The sequence below is a fragment of the Hyaena hyaena genome, unplaced genomic scaffold (assembly GCF_003009895.1).
Source record: "Hyaena hyaena isolate Hyena2069 unplaced genomic scaffold, ASM300989v1 scaffold_22, whole genome shotgun sequence".
Classification (NCBI taxonomy): domain Eukaryota; kingdom Metazoa; phylum Chordata; class Mammalia; order Carnivora; family Hyaenidae; genus Hyaena; species Hyaena hyaena.
In genome coordinates this window covers 4,450,261-4,464,293 of record NW_024080654.1, presented here as the reverse complement: position 1 = coordinate 4,464,293, position 14,033 = coordinate 4,450,261, and the positions used below count along the sequence as shown (strand labels likewise).

General features: G+C 48.7%; 1 protein-coding gene across 1 annotated transcript in view; it reads left to right on the top strand.

Annotated features, from left to right (window-relative positions):
- The window catches only part of COL4A1 (collagen type IV alpha 1 chain), a 145,629-nt gene that overhangs the window by 76,446 nt on the left and 55,150 nt on the right, over positions 1-14,033 (top strand). The window contains exons 3-6 of the mRNA XM_039226667.1: positions 12,269-12,358; positions 12,439-12,483; positions 13,661-13,705; positions 13,813-13,875. Coding sequence (XP_039082598.1) covers positions 12,269-12,358; positions 12,439-12,483; positions 13,661-13,705; positions 13,813-13,875 — 243 coding nt within the window. The remainder of the gene's footprint in view (positions 1-12,268; positions 12,359-12,438; positions 12,484-13,660; positions 13,706-13,812; positions 13,876-14,033) is intronic.

Below are 14,033 nucleotides of genomic sequence, written 5' to 3'. Positions count from 1 at the left end.
CAACATTGGGGTACGTGTGCCCCCTTCAAATCAGCATAAAATTCTGTTTTTTAAAAGGAATTTGTTTCGCTCAGTGACAGATAAGGATGCACACGTGTCGTTTTCTGTCCCACTGAATATTCTGCCCCTGACACAGCCCCCCCTTCAGAGGCGTTCCTTGTGCTCCATTGCGCCCTTAAGTGTGAGTTCTAGAAGAGTGTAGGTGATCTCCTTTCAGAAGCGAATCCTTTGTCCCCTCCCTGGCAGTGATGACCTTCGGGGGGCGGGTCGCCAGGAGGCCGAGGGGGCTCTGCTCTTCAAGAGCGAGTCTGGGCGCCGGGGGGGGGGGGCGGGTGAGCTCTGGTCGCAGCCATCCGCAGAGCTCCTCGCCTGCCCTGGCGCGGGGCCGGCTCCTCTCCTTGCTGTACTTGTTATCCGGGGGTTCTGCACCGCAGCGATCAGCCACCGCGATTATGTGCCGAGAACCAAACAGCTGTCAGATGGGTACTTTCCATCTGATTCTGAACAAAAGGTGGCCTCTCTCCCTGTGGAGAAGCATGGAGTTGGGAGCCGTTTGTTCTCTTGAGGATGCTGGTGGGTTCCCCCTGGTGTGGAATTCCCGTGGGAGCTCAGAAATCGCCATTATAAAATTAGCCATTTTATATCTGGGGCAGGGACAAGAGGAGGCCCCTTCAGGGGTTTGGCTGGTCAGCGCCCTCACGTCGAGGAGAAGTCGCCTCAGTCACTGTGTGGATGCTGCACGCCCCCCAGAGTGCGGAGTGTGGGTGCTGACAGTGCTTCCTGCACCCTCCCTCCCTCCAGCCCCCTCCCTCCCTCTCCCACATCTACACTCTGGGTCATCCATCCTCTAACCAATTCTTTTTTAATTTTAAATACTTATTTATTCTTTGAGAGAGGGAGACAGAGAAAGCACAAGCAGGGGAGAAGCAGAGAGAGGGAGAGAGAGAATCCCAAGCAGGCTCCACGCTGTCGGCACAGCTCCTGATGAGGGGCTTGAACCCACGAACCGTGAGATCATGACCTGGGCCAAAATCCAGACACTTAACCAACCGAGCCACCTAAGTGCCCCTGTAATGCTTTTTTATGAGAACATTAATTTTTCCAGTTTACAAACTGTAATGCAATTTAGGCAGATTTCTGCATCTTATCTCCTAGCCAGAGAGCATAGTATTTTAGTCTATTTGTATTAAGTAATTAAGAATAAAAAAGCAAGAAACAATCTTATAAATGCAACCTTTGAAACCTCTACTAAATTTATAGAGTAAAAATGGCATTAAATAAAATCCTACTAACCTCCAATTTTGCAATAATTTGGCTACTGGGTTAAAATAATCTCCACGTTACCTTCTGGAAACAGGCTTGCCAATTCTGTGACCCGCCCTGTGGTGAAGGGGCTCTACCTTCTCAGGGAAGGTGCTTTTAAGTATTTAAGGTGTAGTTACTTATCATGTTTTTGACACACCATAGTTTTTTCATTGATTGTGCAATTGTATGCTTTTCTTAGCCATTCAGTTGTAAAATCAAAACCTTGACTCCCCTTCCCCCCCCCACAAACCCTCTGTGTCTTGCTTAATTTCTTTCCTTGAGTAACTGTCTAGGTTTTAAAAGAATTCTTGGCATTTATTGAAAATAGGTTAAAATTCAGTTGTGAATCCAGATCAATTTGACCCCATTTTCGAGTGAACGAGGTTAAGTGAGTTGTGGGTTTTGTAAAACCTCAAGCCCTCCAAGTGCGGCATTGCATTATACAGGCAAAATGGATTTGTCATGTTTCAACCACTTTGAAACTGCTCTTATCTTTTAGATTCTGAGTATGATTAATGAAGTCTTGAAATTATTGCCGCGTGCCGAGGGAGAACATTGTTCGCGATGCGGTGTGGCCAAGCCGCTTTGTCGGAGGGCGAGGAAACAGAGCACGTGTGTGTCATTGGATGCTTGCTAGCGGCGCCCCGGGGCTGGTGCGCGGGTGGCCGCACAGACTCGGGCTCCTGCGGGAGAATAAACTGAGTGGCCCGAGCTGGAGAAGAATGAGTATCAGATGTATTCATTAAGGAAAAATAAAACACCTTGTGCATAAGATAAATGAGGAATTTCTTTAAAAAAAAATCAACAAACCTCGTATCTTTTTAGTACCCAAGAAATCCTTATTTCCCATTGTCAGATTTAGCCTCAAAAACAAGAATGAGATCATTCAGGGTGGCGACCGCTGGGAAGGGAAAAAAGGTGACCCTGCCTTTTCATTCTCTTTTAAAATCTTCTGTGGCTTATATAGGAAGTGCTGTTGCCTGGATGGGCTGAGAACTCTTGACAGCAAATGCAAAATATGTGCATTTTAATAAAGAACAGCTGGACCAGTTTAGTTCTTGAATCATGGGCCTGGTGCTGAGGGCAGAGGGAGGTGGAGGAATACCCAAGTTCAGTGCTTTCCAGGATCCAGCGTGAGTCAGTTGCCCCATCTTACAGACGACCGGCCTGCTTCTCAGAGTCTCAAGGGCTGGGTCTGGGGCTGAAGACCCCCGTCTTCTGGCTCCCCGGCCCTGGGTCTCCCCAGCCTGCGGCATTATCGGGGCCCTCACTGAGGCAAGCATGTCGGAAGAGCCCCAAAGCTCCGTTTGCTAACCCAGAACAACCATGCCTCATTTTGCAGCCAGGTTTGGAAATCAGATCTCTACCCTATTTATATTATTTCCTTGGAATCTTATTTTTCAAAGTTTATTTATTTATTTTAAGGGAGACAGAGACAGTGTGAGTAAGGGAGGAACAGAGAGAGAGGGAGAGAGAGAGAGAGAATCCCAAGCTGACTTTGAACTGTCAGCATGGAGCCCGATGTGGGGCTTGAACCCATGAAGCCATGAGTTGGTGACCTGAGCTGAAACCAGGAGTCAGATGCTCATCCCCCGGAGCCACCCAGGCGCCCCTTTCCTTGGAATCGTGAATACTCTGTGTTCCCTGATTCGGTCCTGAAAATACTTAGTGAACACCTACTATGTGCTGGGGTGCGGGGAGTGCCCCTTTACAGCACACCCGTAAAACCTAATTTGGATGAATAGTTGCATTTAACTCACATTTTTTTAAGGAAAAGAAAAAAGCACAAAGAAAAAATTGTTTCTTAATTGACAACTGGCAGTTTTTCTCAAGGGAGCCTGACCGATATCTTGCGTGCCTTTTGTGTTATTAGTTATGATTATTATTGTCATGGCATTTCTGTCTGTTGTCATGGCAATTTCTTTGCATTTTTCATTTTTATTGTTAACACAGACTTCCTCCCCCCCCCCCCCACAAATGCCTGACCTAGATTGCGGCACTTCCTGACTTTTATGTGTCCTGATTTTGTTCAGGATGCACGCACTTCCAGGACTGTGTCACACACCCGCACACACTTCCAGGTTCAGGTGAATAGCACCCTCAGTCACGGTAACATGAAACCCGCTAAGGCCGCTTAGATTTCGTGCATGGGGATCGCTGTTTCTCAGATTAGCTGACAGCATACATCTCTCCAAATCTCAAGGTTGTGGGCGATCATGAAAACAGAGCAAAATGTCTTTTTAAAAGTGTTTATTCATTTTTGAGAGAGAGAGAGAAAGAGAGAGAGAATACCAAGCATGTTTCACGCTGTCAGCACAGAACCCAATGTGGGTCTTGAACTCACAAACCGTGAGATCATTACCTGAGCCGAAGTCAGACTCTTAACCCACTGAGCCCCCCGGGTACCCCACCAAGTGTCTTTTTGAGAAAAAGATGTATTTTTTTTTCTGTCCAGACTCAGAGAGCTGCTAACTGTGCTACTTGTTAATAACCTTGTTACTTTGTGTCATTAGTTATTTTCCTGCAATCTCTCTCCTTCTCCCAGTCTTCTAGTTATGACACGGAGTTTTGATAAATCTCCTGGGACGTTAATTAAAAGGAAAGGCACTCGTGCTGGTGAGTGAAAGTGCAGGTCTTCTTAGGAAGATTATGCCCTTTCCCCGGAGTGCAACTTTGTGAGCATTCATTCATACATAGAACCGCTTCGTAGGGTCTGTTTGCAGCTGGGTGGCCTTGCTGCTACTGAGTTTTGCCCAGCTCTGTGCCTGTTAGACCAGTGGCCCTCGCCTCGCCGGGCCGGTGCTGAGCTGCAGCTGGGCGTTGCCCTGTATTCGCTGCAATGCGCAACATGCACAACTGTCCACAGCCACAGTGAGGGTCCAAGCCACCATAGAGCTACCTTTTATGTCTACACTGCCTTTCTGCTTTAAAACACCGTCTTTGAGTCTATATATGACACACAGAATGTAAGGTAATAGGATTAGGCAGAGGCATTTGTGATTCTGATTTTCAGGAGAGTTCTATGTCGGTAAATCAAGTTTTTAGCAAAGGAGGTGTTAATCATCTTTTCTGGAAGCCATTAACAATTGGATGAATTTTTTGCCTTCACAAATGGCAAAAATCAGCAGAATGGATTAAATTATCTTATGTATGTGTTTCCTATAAACTTGCAGTAGAAGGGACCAAAAAAAAAAAAAAGATAAAAAGAAAAAAAAAGCCTTTAAAGTTCTCCTGGCAGTTGGGTATTTAGTAATACTTTCTTAGAGACCTCCTTCCTGTCCAGCCTTGACCTGCTTTATGAATGTTTTGTAAGATTTAAATTTTTTTTCAGTGTGTGCTATTTCCATGCCATCATTTAGAAAGCTGAATTCACTTTTTGCCTGTAACCTTGTTCGATTCAAGCACTCAGTTTATGACATGAATGGAAGAAGGGATCTGAGAACCGGCCACAATCCATGTTACCGGTGGGCTCCTCCGCCCCCACCTGCGCGTAATAGCCTTGATGTTTAGGTTACTAGACTCATTCTTCATGTTAATTACATTTTAAAATTCTAAGTATAATTCTCTCTTTCCCTGGGTGTTGCATCTTTTAAGCCTTATCAAACTGACTTCTCCAAGCTGTGCCCATGCTAAGAGCTTCCACAGCACTGAATACTTAATATTAGTACATTAATATGATGAATAGGAAAGAAGGCTGAAACCTTCAGGGTCCAGAAGGGTTTACTTTGAAAAAAAAAAAAAAAAAAATGTAGTCCCCTAGCGCCCCCTAGTGTTGGGAAGCCAGAATTGTGGGGGGCTTTCTTTACACATAGCACCTCTAAAAGCCCATTCACCCTTTATTTATTGCCCCTTCATTGAACTGGTTCAGTTAGATGTAATAGTCTTCTTCAGATCACTTGTACCCAGAAGGCCTTCCCTGAGGAACGGATGTCTGGCTGAGTTCCCAGGATGTGTCCAGGGGCTGGGGGCTGGGAAGGGGCAGGGTATGAATACCAACAGTTCAGACGGGGGCTCAGCGTCCCTGAGCCCCAGTGGGCACTGCCCAGAGATGGGGACCCCAGCTGTGGAGGCGGCGGAGAGCCTGGGCATAGGCTCCTGGGTGTGGGGGGGGTTATAGGAAAACCCATGCAGAAATTTGAACGTTGTCATTGAAATTTGAATGAGTTAATAGAGGCCGGGAAAGACAAATGTTCCCCAGGGAACAAACGGCATTTGGTTGCAGTTTGCTGGGAGAACGGAAGTAAGCTATGGATGAAGATTCAGTTTATCAGGAAATGCATACGCAGGACTTGATGGAATACATCCCCAAGACTTGGGGAAAATGTTAACACACCTGTTTTCCTATTTCCAATTTGGGAATCTGACTGCTTCAGGGGAATGACTTGAAATATTAATACTTAAAAATATTTTGAGCAGATGACTGCTTCAGAGGGAGAATTGATGAAATCGTGTTAGACTGACTTTTCAGAAAGAGTGTCAGAGACAGATTGCCGAGTACGCATTTGCTGGTGAGGATGCTGGCCGCTGCTCGCTGCTTTGAGTGTGTCCGCTGTCGGCAGCATTCAGCTCTGATTAGCGAGAAACGTCTGGAACTTTTGTAAGTCCTAAGGACCTGTGGAAGGTTTTAAGGTGTTTTTTTTTTTTTTTTCTTTTGCTGCCAACAATTTGTCAGCACTTGAGTTTCCCTTTCCTTTTAGAAAGTTTGTTCCACTAGATGGGTGAGGTTGGATGGTTGGCTCTCAGATGGCTGTAGGGGAACAGGTCAAATTCATATTAAGATGGCACGTAGGACTCTTTCACGGTATTCTTGTGTTGAATGATAGTTCTTTAGGAAGTGTTTTATGAAGAAATCTTTATAATTCTTTTTTTTTCCCTTCCAAGTTCATGTACAAAGTGGATTTTCATAGATCAGGAAGTATCTAGGGTTCTGTTCTTTGCAAACGTCGACTAACCGCAAAGCCACATTGTGCATTCCTCTGCAACCTTCATTCTGCTCGTTCTGTGTTTGATTTGAGCCATCGGCTCTGCCAGCCAGCTTCACAGCAGCCCTGAGACCCTGAGAATTGTGCTAGAATGTTTCGTGGGCTCAAATAATGTTGCAGGACCAGGATTTGTCCAGTGGAAATCTATCCTTGAACATGGAGACTTGGAGAAGGTTCTGGGTAAAGTGCCGTGTCTGCGGGCTGTCTGAAGCTGGGGCTGGGCACAGGTGGCCCTTGTCCATGAGAGGGACCCTCGCCGCAGGGTTGAGAGTTTCTGCCCGCGAAGCCAGCAGCAGAATGACACACGTAAAGCTGCAGAGGGCCCCAGCCAGCTCCCCTCCCACGCCTCAGCACACAGGGCTGCCCCATCCCCCGTGTGGACCCGACCATCTGCAGCCCCAGAGTCACAAGCCTGGCCGTGGCCATTGGCGAGAGGCGGGGTGGGGTTAAGAGAGGCAGGATGGGTCCAGAACACGCCCAGGAAGAGGGCGGATCTGACAGCACATGAGGTCATGAACTCCAAGGTCATGGGTTGGGAGATATTTTTCCCAACACCTTTCCTGATTCTTCTCTTCCCCTGAATTTGTAAAAGAGAGAATGTTCTCATTTCTAGGAACAATCTCTTAATGCTCATCTTTACCATCCCTGTATGTAGAGTTGCTAAAGCCCTTAACACATATTTGCCGGAGAGCCACAGTGTAAAGATTCCGAATATTGACTTCTGAGCTAAACATCACCAGGGCTTGAGAGAGAAAATGAGAGTTTGGGAAAGAAGATAAAGATCAGTAGCCGTGCTTTTTGAGCATGATTGTTTTTCCTCTTTCCTGCTTCGATGCTAAAATATTAAATGTGAGAAACAATAGTAACGATGGAGCGGTTACGTGAAGGAATTTTCATATTATATTTAATGCATCCAGGAACATAGTATACTTTAAATGAATTCACGCATGTTCCTTTGGGAATCCAGGCACGTGTCCCCTGGTGCAAAGAACCACCCTTCACGTCCTCTTGGGAAGGCGTGTTCAGGGCGCCAGCCAGCTGTGTGTTTCCCCTGCCACCTGGGCGCCTGGGCGGTCCAGCCACCATGATGTCAGGCTCCGTGGTGTGGGTGGGGCTCCCCGTGGGGCCTGGCCAGAGTCTTTCCAGGACCCGGTGACACTTGCCACCACTTTCCCACTGTCGGCATTCAGGAAGCGGTCCCCACACGCCTGCTGGGCTCAGGAACTGCTCTTGTGGAATGTTTGGCTGAGTCCCCAATGTCCCCCATTGGCTGACTGTGTCCCATCATTCGAAATCGTTTCCCCATCACTGAATTCTTGGTGAGCTCTGGCTCCAGAAGTAAAGACTTGCATTCCTTCACTCATTTGCAGCTTTGCTTGGAAATCGAAATCTCCAGGCGCCCGGTGACAGAAAGAAACAGCTGATCCGGGGTCCTGTCATGACCGCGGCTGGCTTTCTCGGTTGCTCCTTCGGCCGTGGGCGCCTGTGTCAGCCAGGCTCCCAGGGTGCCCACAGGGCTTCAGACCCAGGAAGGGCCCCCCCTGGCCCAGTCGCCACCCTGTGCTATATGTTGAGTTTCTAGGACGCACACACACAGCCCTGCTTTGTTTAGAGCATGTGAACGTTACTACCTGGTTCATCCATCCGCTCACCGGTTTTACCGAATTCAAAGATGTTGCCAAACACTGTGAATGAATAAAACGATGTCGCTGCCCTTAAAGTATTTACTTCTGAGAGGTGGAAACCCGGCCACAAAATCTGTCCAATTGCCATCGCTCGTGGGGTCTCTTCTGCCTTGTGATGGCTGAACCCAGGCGTGTGGATGACGTTACCTGCTAGTCAGCCTGTCAGGGGCCGGGCAGCCCCGTGCTCCAGGCACACTTTTCTTGTGCTTCTATCCATTGTAAACTTCCGTGGTCATATCGTTTTAGATGTGAACACTTAATACACAATTTAAGTAAAAGAATGTGATCCTGGGCTGACTGTTGAGACAGACTTACTATGGCCTCTGATGGTCGGACCCGACGACTGCTTACTTTAGGTTTATGTTTTGTTAACTTCAGTGTTTGCGGTTCCTAATTGTATTATCCTTCGAAGTTAGAAGCTTCACGCTCTTTGAATTTCAGCCATCCAGGGAGTTTTGTTTGTGTTTGTATTTCTGACTTAGGAAGGGGTGTAATGTCCTAGCGTTTGAGTTCCATCATGGGCTTGTTTCCATAAGCATGTTAAGAGGAAGGGAAATAATTGATATTATAACAGAATCTTTTATCCTTCTCTTTTATGGATTTTTTAAAGTATGTCCTTGCTTTAGATAATACATATATTATGCAAAATATGTAAGTTACTCCATGCATGAAACTCTATTTCATGCCTAATTTAGAATGGCTAATTTTGATGCCAAGATTATTCTCCATGGCTGTATTCTTTCATCCTTATAATGATGGCATTTTGGTCTTCCTCTTCAAATTCTGAATTCCATCATTCGAGGAGACAGTGGTAATCACGTCTGCTGTTGATACATAAACTTTTTTAAATGAGTATAATACATTTCACGGACATTGGAGAATAAAAGAATGAAATGCAATTGCATCCACACTTTTGTGTAATATTTTACCAACTTCTCTGGTCTTCCCTCCATTGGAAATGGTCATTTCTGTGACGAACATGGGTGAGGGCTTCCATTTCCACCTGGCACGGGTTAGCAGCCGCCATAGCCTTTTGGGCCTTGCCTTATTTAAAAAACTTTTTTTTAATGTTTATTCATTTTTGAGAGAGAGAGCGAGGGAGAGAGACAGTGTGAGCAGGGGAGGGGCAGAGAGAGAGAGAGACACAGAATCCAAAGCAGGATCCAGGCTCCCAGCTGTCAGCACAGAGCCCAAGGTGGGGCTTGAATTCATGAATCGAGAGATCATGACCTGAGCTGAAGCTGCATGCTTAACTGACCGAGCCCCCAGGCGCCCCTTGGACCTTGCCTTTAACACATCGTGGGAAGCAGGTGACTCAGGGTCCTGTTTCTCAGGGACCCTGACAGTGCACCCTGCCTTGAACCCCAGCGTCTGGGTGGCCACGTTCGAGGTCTTACATCTGCAGCTGCGCTGTCTAGATCAGCCAACTCTTCCTCCAACGACAGTGGGGATTTGCTGAAAGCTCAGGGGAGTAATTTGGCCTGTATCCCGTGCACACTGCGTGCCAGCTAACTGTATAGCTGTGTGAACGTCCATCCTGTCTGCTGGCTCTGCTCTGGTGCCCATAATAGCCTTGGACGGGGCACGGGATATTAGATTATTCATGTGCACTCTTGTCTGAACAGAAAGAGTGGGAAAGTTAAAAAAAAAAACTACGTGGGAGATAACAAGAACCATGTCAACGGAGGGGTCACTTCCTTCATAGCTAGTTAATCTCAAAACTCTTGGGATCTGCGGATTGCTTAAGTGTTCCGGGGACATTTGGGAAAGAATGTGCTCTTGTGGTGCAAGCACAGGGAGTCTGATTTCTGCGTTCTGTTCCCAGCGGCATGCAGGGGTCACCCGGTGACATGCGACCAGTCAGTTATGCGTCAGAATCTCGACGTCCCTATCTGTGAAATGGACATAAAAGGGGCGAACTTCACATTGGTAAATTGTTCAGCAGTTTGCTGGGAACCAGCTCAGTCTAGTGACCTAGAAAAGCCAGGCACTGTGGTGCAGGCTGACCTCATTTCTATTTTCGGCTGTCGCGCTGACTCAGTGAGAAACTTGCAGAACTCAGCGAATCTGGCTCTCGGCCTCCATGCATTCCATGCTTAAAATGAGAATTATAAAGTCATCTCTGCACTGGGTCTCATAGTGATAGAGCCAAAGACTAATTAAGTACTAAAAATATGCCACCAAATGCATTGGAAGGCTCTTACATCCAAGTGCCTCTCACACTTCCTTCCGATGTCATGTTAGGTTATTTGGGTAAAGTTAATGAACTCGGCGTTCATTTATTTTTCTTAGCGGGCTCTTGGCAGTTCAATTCTATTCTGTTTCGGGTAGAGTTTTCCCACATCGGAGTATTAGCGAGGACGTGGACGTGATGACGGAGTATCTGTACGGCCAGCGTTCTCTGCGGTTGGAGCCCACAGCTGTTGTTTCGGTGTAAGAAGGAATATATTTGCATAGCGTTCCATGTGAACAAGTCTTGGTCTGAGAGCACTTTCCGTTCCCAGCTGTCCAGGCCTCGGGAAAAGGAGCCAGGCCTCCGTGTCGAATCTTGTGCCGAGGGCTCCGGGGACGTTAGCATCTGCCCCTTGGCTGGAGTGTCTGGATGCTGCTGGCCCGAGGGCTGTACCAAACTGCCCGGCTTAGTTTTCTTGAATCCATTTACCATTTTATCATATATCGTCTCGAGTTTGCAATCACCTTCCGCACATTTACTCACACGCCGTTTCTGGACTCCTGGCTTATGCTTTCGGTTAAGTCCTGCAGTGCGTGGAAGGGCAGAGGTCGAAGTCCTAAGCTCAGAACCACATCCTGCATTTCTAAAAATGTAGCAGGTGGTGAATTTGGCAGCAAGTGCCAGGACCGACCGAGGGGTTTGGAAAGAAGGGTGTCTTCCGGAGCCCTCGCCCTGTCCCTCCGTCGGTACAACGGTGCAACACTTCGCAGCGACTCTGGGGGGCCTGCTTTTCTGGGAGGGAATGCTTATGTTATATACTGGATAGCTCCTCTGTTTACTCTTGCTTTGAGCCGATTTGACTGAGAAAGTCCTGGGCACTAAGTAAGCCATAGGACCGTCTGCTTTTTCAAGTCAGCCCCCGATGCCTGTTTCATCTGCCCCCGTTGTACTGGAAGATTGCGGTAAAGTCCACATGCTGCAAAGCACAGAGGTTTTCATGATTTTAGGTCGCGATTATGGGTGATTTACGTGGCTGTCTAGCCACGGTGATCTTCCAAAAATATCGTGTAATCGGGTCACGGGCTCGCTGGTGTCTGGGAGAAGTCCGGTTTCTGGGGTCAGACGTTGACATTCCTGAGTGCTCTCGTGCTGGCTGTAATTTTTCTTAGTTTCTTGTGCTCATGCGGCTGAGATCGCGGTCTGCTGGCCGCCATCTGGCCTCGCTGACGCCTCTCTTCTCTTCAGTACTTCTTTTGTGTTCGTCCTTCAAGCGTCAGCTTTGGGCTCAGGACCCTAGGCATTGGACCTTTCTTTTCTTTTTGAGTGTATTATAGCTATCTGTGCATACCCTGAATGATAGTATTTTTTAAATTATTTTTTAATGTTTATTTATTATTTTTAAGAGAGGGACAAAGTGTGAGTATGGGAGGTTCAGAGAGGGAGGGAGACACAGAATTTGAAACAGCCTCCAGGCTCCAAGCTATCAGTACAGAGCCCGACGTGGGGCGGGAACCGTGATCTGTGAGATCCTGACCTGAGCGGAAGTCGTGGGAAGCTTAACCAGCTGAGCCACCCAGGTGCCCCCCTGAATGATAGTATTTTAAAAACAATGTTTCTCACTTCTTTTTGCTCCAAGCAGGCAGAGACTATAGTTAACCTTTCTGTCTTTGCAAACAAACTCAGGACACTTTTGAGAGCCCTCCTCTGATTGCTGACGGCACAGCGGTCTCACGCGGGTGCGGAAGCTCACACGGTGAGCTCTGGCTGCAGCCTCCCGGGAATCTGAGGGAAAAGCTGGTCTGAGGCTCTGCTTACAGGTTCTCAGCGCTCTGCCTACTAATAAGATCCCGATATTGAATGAGAGCATAATCAATTCGCGAAAAAACCCAACTAGTCATTATTTTACTTATCCGCTAAGTTATTGAGCATTCAGAGCAGGGACCGTGGAAAGCCCCGCCCCGGAGTCGTATGTGAGCGGTGGAGAAGGAGTCAGTTTGGCGCGTGGACCCTCAGGTGCCCACGTGGGCCCGCGCGGCGCTGGCGGTCGTGGAAGCGGCGAGCGCCAGTCCCTCCCTCCGTCTCTGCCGACGCGCCCCGTCTGACCTGCTCCTTGTCTCCCGCAGGGTGAAAGAGGCCTCCCCGGCCTGCAGGGCGTCATCGGCTTCCCTGGGATGCAGGGGCCAGAGGGGCCGCAGGGGCCCCCGGGACAGAAGGTAAGCTTGGCTGTGGCGCTGCGGGAGAAGGACGGGGCCTAGGTGACGCGCCCGTCGCCGTGACACTTGTTTGCTTGCAGGGCGACACGGGGGAACCCGGACTGCCTGGGACGAAGGGGACCAGGGTGAGTATCCGTGGCCTCAGCCTGTGGTGCCGCGGGGCGCGCGACCCGGCAGAGCCCCCGGTGAGGGCCCCCCCCCAGCGGTGCCCAGGGCGCCCCTCCGTCCCCGATCCTTGCCCGTCCGTCTGCCCGGAGCTCTGCCCTCGCAGGGCTGGGCGGCTGACGGGAGCCCCCATCCTCACCCCTGCCCTCGCGGCGGCTCCTCCCGTCTGTTCTCCCCGAGGGGTCTCGGGCTCGGATTGTGCTTGGGGGGGGGGGCGATGACGTGTCCACAAGTCATGGAAGTGAAAAGTGCTAGTGTTCTTAGAGCTCCCCTTGCTCTTCCGTCTTCATATTTCACTCTTGATTTGCTACTTCCGTTCCTGCCGAATGTCCCCCGTTCTGAAAGCAGAGGAAGAGAAAGACATTGTAAACGTTTCGTTCTGATCTGATACACAGTCCCTGCACCTTGGGGAGGGGGGGGGGTAGAGGAAATGGCCCCAGGCTTGCTGTGATGGAGAAGATCCAGACACCCACCAGGAATGGCTGGGCTGTCCCCCCCCCCAGAGATCTGAGTTCTCTCACAAATGCTTCTTCCCAGCAGTTTGAGATTTTAATGTAATTTGTATGCATTTACATGTATACTATGTATTTAACATGTTTACTTATATACATCATAAAGTATCTGTTTTACCTAGAAATTACCAAGTATGGAATGAGGACAGAGTTATTTTGTGGCTGTGCAGCCCAGGTCTTAGAAGTACCATAAAACCTCGGATTGTGAGTGTAATTCGTTCCAGAAACATGCTTGTCATCCGAAGCACTCGAGTATGAAAGTGGATTTCAAGAACCATTGGCTCAGTTGGGATCACATGACGCTCGGTGTGATGACTCACTCGTATTGCAAGGCATCGCTCGCTTATCGAGTTAAAATGTATTAGAGATGTTTGCTCATCTTACGGAACCCTCGCAAAGAAATTACTCGCAAGCCGAGGTTTTACCGTAATGAGAGTCAGCTTTTCGTGTAGAAGCGCTGCGTCCGAGGGCCGGGCCCTTGGCTCCCTGTCCCCAGCACGCAGTGTGTGCTTAGTGCGGAGGCTTCAAGCCCCAGCGACGAGGGTGCAGTGCCCTCAGCTAGATGGTGGTCGTGGGAGGAGACAAGGGTCCCCGACTCAGTGCACTCTCATTTCCATCCTTACAGGGACCCCCAGGAGCATCCGGCTACCCGGGAAACCCAGGACTTCCTGTACGTACCTAAAATGCACTTGCTTCCCTAACGAGACTTTTGATGTGCGTGAGCCCGCGAGTGGGAGATCCTCTGCTCTGACCCCTTCTCCGCTCTATTAATTGCAGGGTATTCCGGGCCAAGACGGGCCCCCCGGTCCTCCAGGTATCCCCGGATGCAATGGAACAAAGGTACGTTTGGGACACAGACCCTCCCCCCGTGCTCGGGTTACCCGACTCGACTTGACGTGTCCGTGAGCCGGTTTTCATTGCCGCAGTTGGAAAGCTGTTTGCCTTCACGTGTCCTTTAACTGATGAGGAAACACAGTTTCCCCATATTAAATATTCAC